This window comes from Falco cherrug, chromosome Z, assembly GCF_023634085.1.
Source record: "Falco cherrug isolate bFalChe1 chromosome Z, bFalChe1.pri, whole genome shotgun sequence".
In the NCBI taxonomy this organism is placed as follows: Eukaryota; Metazoa; Chordata; class Aves; order Falconiformes; family Falconidae; genus Falco; species Falco cherrug.
The window spans coordinates 31,461,315-31,474,462 of record NC_073720.1 but is presented as its reverse complement, the minus strand read 5'-3'; the positions used below and the strand labels follow the sequence as shown (position 1 = coordinate 31,474,462).

At 36.1% G+C, this 13,148-nt stretch overlaps 1 protein-coding gene across 5 annotated transcripts in view; it reads right to left on the bottom strand.

Moving 5' to 3' along the window:
- KDM4C (lysine demethylase 4C) overlaps nt 1-13,148 on the bottom strand; it is a 298,051-nt gene that overhangs the window by 233,300 nt on the left and 51,603 nt on the right. For all 5 annotated transcript variants that reach the window (XM_055698674.1, XM_055698675.1, XM_055698676.1 and 2 more), the window contains exons 6-7: nt 11,855-11,904; nt 89-192 (exon numbers count right to left, since the gene is read on the bottom strand). In XM_055698674.1, coding sequence (XP_055554649.1) covers nt 89-192; nt 11,855-11,904 — 154 coding nt within the window. The remainder of the gene's footprint in view (nt 1-88; nt 193-11,854; nt 11,905-13,148) is intronic.

The window sequence follows — 13,148 nt, the reverse complement described above, 5'->3', positions numbered from 1 at the left end:
TGCCTCACCCTTACTATAAACAAACCTTATAGTAATACAATCTAATTCAATACATGAATGTAAACTTTTAAAATAAATACTACAGTACCTTGTCGAAAGGAATTCCATACTTTTTCAATACTGATGGAGAAATCAGAGTCATCTTGTGACGAAGAAAAGCATCACATCCTTGAGAGCTGCTTGGGAAGAACCCTAATAAGGCAAGATAAGAAAAATGGGGCATCTTTTAATTAAAAGAAGTAGGAAATTTTTGTCATATCTTACAATACTTAACACTGTTTAAACCTGGTTTAGAAACTTTTATCATGTCATTGCCAGATTCTGAGAGACAGATACAAAATTCAATGCACCTCCTAAGTTTTTCAACCGATTTTCATGGGGAGGGGTTGCAGGGGTTTAGGCGTTTTTTTGTTTATTAATTTGGACATTTAAATTTAGGCGTTCTTTTCTTTTCCTTTACAGAAATATTTTGTTGTTGGGTTGGGGTTTTTTACTGCATTCTGCAGCCCCTGAACAAATGAAAATCAACAGTAGTATATAAATTTAGAACTCCATGACTAGGTTTACCTAGCACTCCTAGACCATCTGTACAGTGAACAAGCACAACTTTCGATCTAGGAAAGTCTAGAAAGCATGGCTACTTTCACAGAGCTATCTGGTATAACTAAAAACAGGCGGCCCTTTTTTGCTCCTTTATATTTTGTCTTGATTTCTGTGAACAAAGAATACTTTATATGTTTCAGCTTTCATGACTATTTATGTATGACTCCAGAAACCCTGCTTAGTTCATTAATTATACAATCCAGCTGATGAGAGCATGGAAATAAGTGAATGAGGGGAAAAGTGAAAAATTAAAGACAAGTTTTCAGTGTTAACTCAACTCTGGTATCTGACCCTCTAACCAGGATGTGAACCACCCCTTCAGCTACAGTTCAAATGAGCTACCCAATTTTTCCTTCTCTAAAATGAAGACATCAGGTTCTTGTCCCTTCAGCCTAACTATGTTACAGTAAAACCACTATGTTACAAGGAAAACTGGAGAAGGTAAGAAGAAAGAGGGGGAAAGTTTCCAGAACATTGCTAGTTTATCCCTTCCTGACCTCCCTCCAGACACCCTTCCAGAAAAATAGGTAATATTCTCAAAAACTCAAAACACAACTCCTACAAACAACAAAACAAAAGAAAGGCACAAGAGTTAATGAAAGATAGAAGGTCCTGAAAATGTCAGACTGAAAAATGGAAGGAATATAGTGAAAGCCATCTAGCCATCTACTGCTTTCTCTGAATACTTGCTCTGAATCCCTCTTCCACCTAAGTACAGGTGTATTACATGCTCCAGGATGAACATGTGCTGGAGCCAAGGAATACCTGACTGCGTTACAATGGAATATCACTGAAGTCTTATAAAGTCACAGCACTAACATCAACAGAACTAGGTTGACAAAGGGGAACAATTTACTCACTAACGAGCAAAGATAAGAAAGTCTTTATTATCTTTATTATTATAAAAATAAGAATTATTTATCTTTTCAGTATATTTAGCTTCTGTACCAGACCATTAGAAAGAATCATCATGAGACGTACTATAAGTAACTGCAATCCTTATATTTAGCAGTCCTGGATAATATATAATTTTACTGTATCAAGGACATAACATTAAAAAGTAATCCCTTTCTGTGAATTTCAACTTTATTGACTTCACTTTCTTCTGAAGAGTATATTTTTTCAAATGTTTCCAAGACTTCTGAACATAACAGTTTACTGTACTGTATATCATTTATTCTCAAGTGATTTCTGAGACTTCACAAATATTGGCAGGCTACCGCTAAAAAAGAAAATAAAAAAAACCCGACACAAGAGTAATTAAAAAGGTAATTGTTTTAAAAATTTCTTATTTTTTCAGAAATTAAACTGGGGCATAAAGGAGTTCGCTACCTCAAACAGTTCCATAGGAAAAATACTGAGCAAACAAGAAGTGCTGGCTCTTTGTCTTAAGACTTTAAGAGTAAGTTCTCACTGCTCGTTGTACAGTTTTATAACAGCCCTCTCTCAAAACATACAGGTGGGAAAGATGAAGATTTTCAACTGCTGCAGTACAAATTAGCCTGACTACTTTAAAAAAAGATAATGACATTTCAGAGAACGTTTTTTTACACAATTTTTTCATTTCTACCATAAACTTAGGAAAAATTCTTATGATAAGACAATCCAAATATAAAGCTATTTAAAAATTGTAATTTTTTTCTGGTTATAAAGAAAACATACATAATACTATTCTGTTACATTGGAGGACTACCTGAGAAACATGGACAGAAATGAAAGTAAAGCAAACTGTATTAAAAAAAAAATAAAATAAAATTACCAATTCTCTTACATAGCAACTTGATACTGGAGAATATACAGTGCCAGCTCTTCATGATTAAAAGGTCTCCTTAATGATGGTGTTAATACTGACTCAGAAAAAATACTTTTGATTCATTTATGCATAAAATGGTATTTTATGCCTGAAGAACACAAAAGATCTTTGAGAGAGATCAAGATTGATAGATTACTTATGATTATCCAAGGTGTAAAAGTTTGTCCACAATAAATGTATTAACCAGGAACACCACTAAATGATTCTTCAAACTGAATTATAACTGTTTTGCTGGAAAAGCCTGCTAGTTGCACAAAAGCAGTAAGAAGAGATCACCCAAGAAAAATACAGCAAAATAAATAACAAAAATGGCTAGACAAACGATAGAAAAACATTGCTTAGAGGACAAAAAATTAGCAACAGGACATTTATCTAGTCAAAAGGGCTTTCTGTCATCTCTTCACTGTGTTTGCACAAGTTGTGTCACTCACATAAATATCAGTTTGTCATTCACAAAAACAGTTCCATTCTTGGAGAAACTCACTCACTACTTGATTGTTAAAATAAATTTTTAAAAATCACTTTTAATCAATTAACTATCTAAATATTTTTAATGAGTTGAGAAAAAATGATGAAATCTCAACAATTTGTCATAATATATAGTCTCCTCTGTAATGTCAGATTTAATTTCTTCTCACTGATGAATCTATTTATGTCCATTATCGACCCTACAATTCCAGAACAATTTTAAGGTGATCACATTGTAAATGTTATATTCTTTGTACTTTTTTTACTAGAACACAGTCCTGGGAGAACAATTTTTTCTAATTTCTCAGACATAAGGCTAAGCAGCACTAAAACAGCAAAGGTGTAACGTACATTTGTGCTGATCAATGTACTAGGAACCCTGCTAAGATGCCCTGAGATCAAATTTTATTCAAATGTACCATTCTTTCTTTTTTTCCCCTCACCAACAGGCACAGAATTCTTCACTCTTTTGGAATTTCAAATAATGTTATGTTTCAAATTATAGTGCTTGGTAGGTACAGCTTTATCATTACATGCTTAATTGTCTTTTAGTCAGTGAAGCCAAAACAAACTAGCCCACAACTAGTGGGCTCCAGCAAATAAATTTCAATTTGTCAGAACTAATGCCTATAACATAATGATAAAAATCATAACTTGGAATCTGCAGCTTATGAGCTTCAAGAAATCTGTCTTGAGCAGCACAATCATAGAAATACACTGGAACATACCACAAAAAAAAGTGATTGAAAGTGATACTTGAGACCGAGGAAATAACGGGTATGAGAAGTAGCAAAAACCTTAATTTCTAAAAACGGAGACTCTGACTGAGGTTTTATCCCTGAGAAAACAAATGTTTTACCAAATTCTGCTACTGAAATATGCTTAATTAGCTCAATACACGATGATCCAAAACTTAAGCTATACGCTAAAGCTCCAAGAGATAAGGAATAGTTGTGACAACTCCAGCCAGAAGGCAAGCTTATTGCTGAATTCTAAGAAAGTTGCAAACAACACAGAACAGCAGAACACAAGCTGCTCAAAATCTGTTAAGGGAAATTTACAGGAGAACATTTGTTGTGGTTACAGATCCCTCACAGTGAAATCAAAGTGCAGCCTACACAATCTGTACCACTATAAAATATCTTTTAACTCTGTCAAAGTCTACACTTACACACACTCAAATTTTCCAGTCTCATTCACCACCATTTTCTCGAAAGCACTCCCCTTCAATAAACAAGGGAAGAAAGGAAAGCAGTATTTCCTCATTACAAGACTGTTTATCAGAAGGTCTTTTGTTCTGCCCAGGCTGAAGTTAAGGTCACACAAGCTTTTCTTTCAGGAAAGAAGATCCCTGAGGAAGAACCAGTTAGCATATGTAAAAAATACCTAATAGCACACTGAATAGGGGACATTGCATTAGAAACACCACAAGACCCTTACAAATATATTAAATGTAGGCGTATTGAAGAGATTCCTGCGACACACGAGAACCATTCTCAAATACCAAGCTGATGTTAAAATTAACAAACTCCAGGATCATCAACTAATCCTGGATATTTAGTGAAATCCCACATACAAAAGAAAAAACTGAAATCTGTCTAGACTGTTAACTACCATTCAAGCTCCGTACTACATTCATGCTTTTATGACACACACAAACTCTTAATCCATTAACACTAATCCATTAACTCTAAATCAGTTCTACAAAAGCAGGTAATTTGTGGGAACTTGCATGCAACCCCTGTTTCTCAGATGATCTCTCGAGATGCGGCAGACATCTTCTACACCTAAATAGTTACATATAGCCATCTATACCCTACTTAACTGCTTGGAAATGATACACAGACACAAAATGACAATTCAAAACAATTATTTCATAGGAGCTGATGAGCAAGATTCAAAATCAGTGTAAAACAGAATTAGGTTGCCCATTGATTTATGTCCATGAGAAAAAGACTGTCTACTTAAATTCTTCAATCCATGATTTAAAGAAACACTAACATTCTCAACACCTAGAGCAGAATTAAGAGTAGTCTACAAAGTACGTACGTGATTCAGCACTTGGTGGCCAAATGTTTGGGTGTAAGCACATGAACTACAGGTAGAGTATATCTGTCCACCAAACTGTAAGTCCCACCCCGGCTTTTTAAAAACCTTATCCAGTTAACACAAGCAACAACAGCAAAGAATACGTTGAAAACATGGGCTTGAGACTGTGTTAACAACCAAAACATGCTCTCAGAAGAATCTACATACATATTCTGACAGATAATAAAGCCCAAAATAAGAAAATCTTACACAAGGTAAGCAACATTATCTGTACTAAAAAAATAAAAATTCTTGAGTTACAGTCTTATCACTGGGCTGGTAAAGACATACCCTTTGTCAATGCTATTCCACCTCAGCAGACAATGACATTTCCATACAATTCCTGGGTTTTATGATCCATACCTTAGGTACAGGTCAAAGCCTTCTCATCTTTGGGAGAAGCTGTGAGCAGTGGGCACTAAGCAGATTCCTCGCTGTGTCTGAGGAAGACAGGGTTTCCACACAAAGGACACTGCTGCACTGAGAGTCTTTAAAGTGTACACGAAACAGTTCAGGGATAAAGAACATCATAAAATAAGCTCAACTCTACAAATCACTGAGGGACAGTGAGCACTGATATCTGGAAGGCTCTTTTTCTTTTTCACTCTGAGTATCATTCTTACATATCTCACACAGTTCATACCACATGACTGTATCACACCACAACTATCATTCACGCAAACTGAAGTGAATTGGGTTCCATTCCCTGGTTAACTACTGTACTCAAAAGATGTGGAACACTTGTCTATGGTACTAAGAATGTGTCCATAGTGTTTTCAATTCAACTGTTCTGCCACAATCATACACGGACAAATTAAAATAAACTACAGAAGAGTAATCCTACAATTCTGTTGACTTAATAGCCCGTCACCCTATTATTACCTTGTATGATCAAGGATATCACAATTTGGCCAATAATAGACCATTATTTAAGCACACTACATAAAATCATATTCCTAGGGAACTTTCATATCAAATTCTGATCAGTTAATGAATGAGGCTAGACTTCCTATCCTTTTCTACACTTGCATACTCCAGTCTTCACCTGAAATTTTACAGTAAAGGGGCTGTATGTTGAGTTTATTAATATTAATTGAAAATATAAATATAAAATATGAAAAAAATAAATTTTGTAAGTTTAATATAAACTTACAACATAAGAAAGAGAACACCCTAAACTGCAAATATCTTTAATGTAATTTAACTTTAATGTAATTTAAAAAAATAAAATAAATTAATGCAATTAAGCTCTAAGTTATGGCAATTTTTTACATATGTAGATCTTCATTTAATGGACTTAAAACATGCAAAATATTAATCAGAATTCAATGATCTGTATTCTTGGAACACAGGCAGAGATGAAAGGAGGACTGACTTGTCTAGTCCTTTCATTTTCAGATTTTACTTTGGTAGGAATAAATACAAACTTTATATAATTTATTTAAATTCATTTTCAGCAATTTGAACTAATTTGATTTAAAATTCTGTATTGCACATAAAATAAATTAGCAGGCTGAGTTTGTGTGACAACAATCCTCACAAAGAAGCAGTGGCAATTTGTGTACTATACGAAGCACAGACTACAAAAGCAGCTGTGAAATATGTTGTTATACACAGATAAATACGTTACAGCCTTAAGTTTAGTATCTCCAAGATGCAACTTTCCTAACTTAACCCATGTAACTATCAAGACAAAGTTCAATTCTTTAGCCACCCAAGTTTTCACATTCAAGGCCCTTGGAAGTTATGACAGTTCTGTATCTAGTTTCATTTCAACAACTATTTACACTTGTTTTCATACATAACAGGTAATGATTTGGGCATTAAATGAATTAATTGATACTATACACCATACAAAGTTTTTATAACACCTCTCCACATTCACAATATAGTAGACTTTAGTTTCTTCTTTAACATAACTGAACACCACAGATGTCATCTCCCCTCTAAAACAGTTTCTGTGATTAAATCATCTATTCAAAGATCTTGAAAATCCTTCAAACTGTAATTTCTGATTTGCCATTCTGCTTCTATTCTTTTTATTTTCTAACCCATTTTGTGAAACAAAGAATCCTTAAGAATACCGTGGTACTACAGATTAACATAACAAGTATAGAAACTGCAGCTAACAGCTTACTTGAGATTTTTATTACATTTACATCTATATAAAATTGAAAAAAACCTACATAAATAAGAAAGCAGCTGAAGGGCAAATTCAAATTGTTGTCTTTATTAGATGCAAGTCTAATGTCTTTCAGATAAAGTATCTGTAGGTGCCACAGTCAATCAAGACTTCAATGGAAAGCAAAAATGAAAGCATTCATGCACAAAAGGTGTGTGGAAATTGCAATGTGCAGACAAAATAATGGAAAATATTCTAGCCTTCCTTTAATTTTATGTATCAACTTCTGCCTTGACTTAGACAACCTGTCAGATTTAATACATTATTTTATTATTTTAATTATTTAGGAGTATTTGATTACTTCAGTAGGCACCTGGTCATCAGAGCTAACCTTCTTGAATAAACTACTTATTTTTTTTCTTCAGATGTTGTACTTATGCAAAAATGATTAAAAATATTTTCAATGCACATGTAATTAAGCATGAAGGTCTCATTTACACTATATTTTATTATTGCTTACTATTAAGTGACTTGCAGCTATGCACCTTGCTTTACATTTTCATTTTTTTAAGATACCTGACTACAAAACTCTGACTGTATATTAGCAGGCAGCAGTTGCAAAGTAGAAGATCACAGAGGTCTTAACCTCCACAGCACAGAAATAATCAAAAGAATTAGTTTCCAAAAACAAACAAAGAAACAAAGAAACGCACCAAAACCGAATGTGTAAGTCCAATTGAGCATAAACCCCATAATCTTTATTCTTAAGAGCTACTGCATCATCTTCTACATTCCATTCTAAGCTATTAGCTGGACCAAAACTATCATGGAAACACCATACTCACAGAAAAACACCACAGAAGACATAGTCAAATACTAAAAACTTAGAAAATGCCAGAGAGGGTTGTCTGTGAAACTAACTCTACTATCTTACATTGCTGTTACAATAAAAATATTATGAGTATTTAGTTTTTCTACAAAAATCCAGTTTCATTCATTGAATATAATGGAATAAACAACTATCTGAAATTTTATCTTCACTGTTTAGTATCTGATTCTATGTTTTATTTGCTATTTACCATTCAACACATTGTTCTGAAACAAAAATGATTGTTTTAATCATACATAATTTGTCAAGGAAAGTAGTTTTCCATTCACCACACACTTTTTTTTTAATTGGACTAACATACAATTAGTAGCAGTAGTAGACAAGTTGCTTCCATGCAGATGTGCACAGATCAAGGCTGAGTGACATGCCTACGCAATTTCTTTAAGTATAGCGATCAGTAAGGATCAAGGAGAAGCCAGATGCCTTTCTGTACTACCTTCTTCCAGCAGTTCTCGACCTAAGAACCATTACACTGGCTGAGATTGAAGTAGTAAATCCCGTTTAGCCTGTTGTCCAATTCTGACTCTGGCATTTGGACACTAAGACACTGTTCCCCCAGTCTTGGCTTCTGACCAAGTGCTTTTGTGGAGCTTTCCACTTCTCCCCATGCATTACATCCCATACCTCTTACTGTATTAGGCCAACATTATCAGCAATAAGAGGTCTAGAGCACTTCAGGCCACAGTTTTCTAACATACTTTCTTAAACTATATAAGTTCACATTAAGTGACTTCAAAAGTTCTCAGGTAGCAAAGCATGCATCTTCAAAAGTTACCTACTTCCTGATTTTGTACAGGTTACTCCAATTACCTGGGGAAATTAGGGTATCTCCATGAAAATTGTGAAGGTTGTTTTAGCTCACAGCGAACAATTCCATGCCTCAATGCCACACCGCATTGCCACTTAATTTTTAGGAGTGAGCAAGTGTTGCTGAAACTGCCCATTCTCTTCCCTCCATCTCAAAAAAAGTTTTGACACACAGTCATTACAGAATGTTTAAACCCGAACAGCTTTAAAACACTGCACAGCTACAATCCATCAATATGAAATCTATAATAAATGCCAGAGCAACCATACCACATCAAATGAAAACTCTATCTACCCAAAGATCTCATTCCCAGTGAATGTCAAAAGTGGATGTACTGAGAAATATCTAAATACAGCATGAAATCTTTGCTTCCTCTGAGTAACGTAGTACCAACAAGTTGCTGCTCCAAGAATTCCAAAGGCAGATGCAGTTCCTACACTCCTCTAACAGATTTCTTTGCTAGTGTTGTCCACTTTCCCCCCTTAATCCATGCAAAATTTTAGAATCCACCATGGACAGTGAGGAGTTCATGCTGTCAAAGGAGTCAGCTCCTCCTGTTTGTATTTTGAACCTGGTAAGACTTTTCAAGTCTCCAGCTGTAATGGAAGACCCAGTGAACACTCTTTAGTCACTTTTTCCATGCTAAGTCATGACAGGTCTTTACCACAGACCCCCTCCCTTCATTTGATACTTTCAGATTGAAAAGTTAGAGCTTACTAACAATTATTAAAATAAAAAGGCAAAATTTTCACCAGTCCTAGTGTCCCTCTCTGAAACTTTTCTGATTTTCTATTCCTCTGACTCCTTGCTCATTTCCTGTAGATCCTAAAAAATAGCATTGAATGATTCTACCATATGTCAGTGTTACTTGCGCAGTCTACAACATGTATCAATTTGTTTGCCAGTAAAAAACAAAAGCTTCAAGGTAAGCATATGAAGAGTTCTATACTTCATGAGTTGGAGACAGAATCTGGAAAGCAAAAAAAATGAGTGACAGCTTCACCAACTGAAACAATGGGAAACTTAGGAATAATAAATGTAATTATCCCGGCTGAAATCCATCTTTCTGAGACATGTTTTTAGGTCTGCAAGTTCACAGGTCTTGACTTTCACATATCAGTGATACATACCATCTTACTATTCTCAACAGCAGTTTAAAAATAGGTCAGAAAAAGTCATGCACCTATATGCACAGAAAATGTGTATGAAAAGAAAATGCACAAAAATCTTCAGAATATGGTCCTGATACACTGTAGTGGATTTGCATGGCACGGTTTTGGTAATGGGGGGTGCTACAGGGTTGGCTTCTGTGAGAAGCTGCTAGAAGCATCCCCCACATCCAACAGAGCCAATGCCAGCCAGGTCCGAGATGGACCCACCGCTGGGCAAGGCAGAGCCCATCAGAAACAGTGGCAGTGCCTCTGTGCAAAAAAAAACTGCAACAGGAGAGAGGAGTGAGAACATGGGAGAGCAACAGCTCTGCAGACACCAAGGTCAGTGAAGAAGGAGGGAAAGGAGGTGCTGCAGGCACCCGAGCAGAGATTCCCCAGCATGGTGAGGCAGGCTGTGCCCCTGCAGCCCATGGAGGTCCATGGTGGAGCAGGTCTCCACCTGCAGCCCATGGAGGACCCCACGCCAGACCAGGTGGAGGCCTGAAAAAGGCTGTGACCTCGTGGGCAGCCCACACTGAAGCTGGTTTGCTGGAAGGCCTTGTGACCCCATGGGGGACCCGTGCTGGAGCAGTCTGTGACTGAAGGACAGCACCCTGTGGGAGGGACCCGAGCTGGAGCAGTGTGTGGAAAACAGCAGCCCATAGGAGGACTCACACTGGAGAAGCACATGGAAGCGCATGGTCCCATGGGAGGGACCCCACGCTGGAGCCGGGGAGGGTATGATGAAGAAAGAGCAGTAGAAACAACGTATGATGAACTGCCCACAGCCCCCATTACCCACCCCCTGTGCTGCTGCAGGGCAAGAGATAGAGCAATCGGGAATCAAGCTCAGGAAAAAGTGAGAGGTGCAGGGAAGGTGGTTTTTCTGATTTGAACAGTAACAAATTAAACTAATTTTCCCCAGGTCGTGTCTGTTTTGCCCATGACAGGAACTGCTAAGTGATCTCCCTGTCCTTCTCTCGATCCACAAGCCTTTTTTTATATTTCCTCTCCCTGTCTGGTTGAGGAGCAGAGTCATGGAGCATCATTAGTGGGCACCTGGCATTCAGCCAGGGTCAAACCACCACATACACAATATCTAATTACCAGCTTTCAATAGGTATAAAGCATGGGCTGCCACACCAAGAAACATGTCTATTCTAGTTTTCAGAAGTTGCACTCTTAATTTATAAACAAAAACAGAAATACAGTGTTACTGAAAATAAAGAAAATTACTATGTGAGAAGAATTTTCCTATAGACTAGTGATTTTTGTCCCTTAGATCTAAACCTTACACCAACATCTGCTCCTTTTCAATAGATGTTCCTCACAGTTCTGGGGGCAAAAGCCAGTACATGCTTTGGCTAAACTGGATTTATATACCTGCTTACTGGCCAGCAGGCTGCTACAAAATAAGACGTAGTCTTGGTACATCTTGTCTGCTTCCCCTCTTCCCAGAGGTACTAACCAGGTTCACATCCTCTACCCAGCCATCAACTTTCATGAAAATTCTGGAGACTCAGCTGTCTTCAATATTTTTATCTTTGCATCAAATTTGGCTAAGAAGATTCAAGAGTTATCAAGATGCTATGACAAGAAGAAGCATGGGCACAGAGGAGACAAAGATACTAGCAATGAAAAGCTAATAAACAAGAAAATACTAAGCCTTGCTTTCCTAACATAAATATGTCAGTACAAAATAAACTTCTAAAAGAAAAAAAAATATTTTGTTTCTTAAGAATTCCTCAGAGTACTAGAAAGTGTTCCTTGTTTGCAATCATACCACTGATTGATAAAAGTCACATAACACCAAGTAATAAAACACAGTAAGGTGAGTCCAAGGACAATGTTTTCCACTCTGCTGGAGGTTTGTCCTTCAAACATCTTCATATGGATATATTGAAGATATTACCTTGAGCTAGTCTTTCAAGGCGTTTCCCATGCTCTGGAGGAACAGCATACCTAAAATTCATATAAAGAAAAGGATGAAATGCTTAAAGACATAACTACTACAAAAGCCATGATTCATGTATGATAAATGTCTAAAAATACAGAAGCCAAAAATATTAAAGCCTGAAAAATTACACAATAAAAATATACCAATTTATCAGGAAAAAATACAGAGGGTTTTTTTGAGAAAAATATTTTAGCTTATTTCTAGTTTAAACATTATAATATGTAGTTCAAGAATGATATATTCAGTTTAAAACCATGCATATTGACAGTATTTTGTATGATCACACCAGTCCAGTTAAAAAAAAAACACATTTACTTTCATTTTGCAAATGAAACAAAAACAGATAAAATAAGTCTAATTTATATAGGTTTAATTTGTTTGACTTCTACTATGCTTCACAAGACACAAGAGTTCAACAGAAAAATATGAGCATTAAACACCTCTATTTTTTCCTATAACCAATGCTGTGGAATAAAGGGGTTACTTGTCTTTGTAAAATCATTACAGTTAGCATTAAACGTTATTTAATGAATCCACTTTCTTTAAAGAACTGTACATATCTTGGAATCACTCTGTTCTTAAAATACATTATTTTTTAAAGATTCCATATGCTATCTGCAATGAGTCAGTAACAGTCCAAAAGAACTGGAATTAACCTCATGTTATTTTTAATGTTTCTTTCTGCTTTTATGAACACTGTTACTCACATGTTCATAGATATACTGTATGTATTAATTAGGCTTCATTATTGACTGTAACAGCTTCAATATAACAGGCTTTTGTTTCCGTCTAAAGTTGCAACAGCATTAGATTCACTCTTCTCCATAAAAAAATACAGCTCACAAAAGGAGAAAATGCATATTCAGTGGTACAACATAGTCCAAATCCATGTTTTCAAACTAAGTCAACATACTGCCTTTTTCTTTTACTACACTGTAAGCACAAGTTTCATTAACGTGCCCTGACAATTTACTCAGAATAACAAGAGAAGGACCCCAGGCCCCCCATTTTGCACAAGAAATAAACAGCCCCCTACCTCAAGGTCTCATTTGCACACACACAATTTTACTCTATTACAACTGAAACTCCTACCTAGAGGCAAGACCCTCCCAGCACAAAAGTCAATGCTCTAAGCTGACCTGTAGCAAAATACGCCTACTGACAACACGCTACAAATGATATTAAACAAAGACCTTCAGCTTAACTCTGCTCAACGTCTACAGTCTTAATCAGAATTTCACAGTCTTAC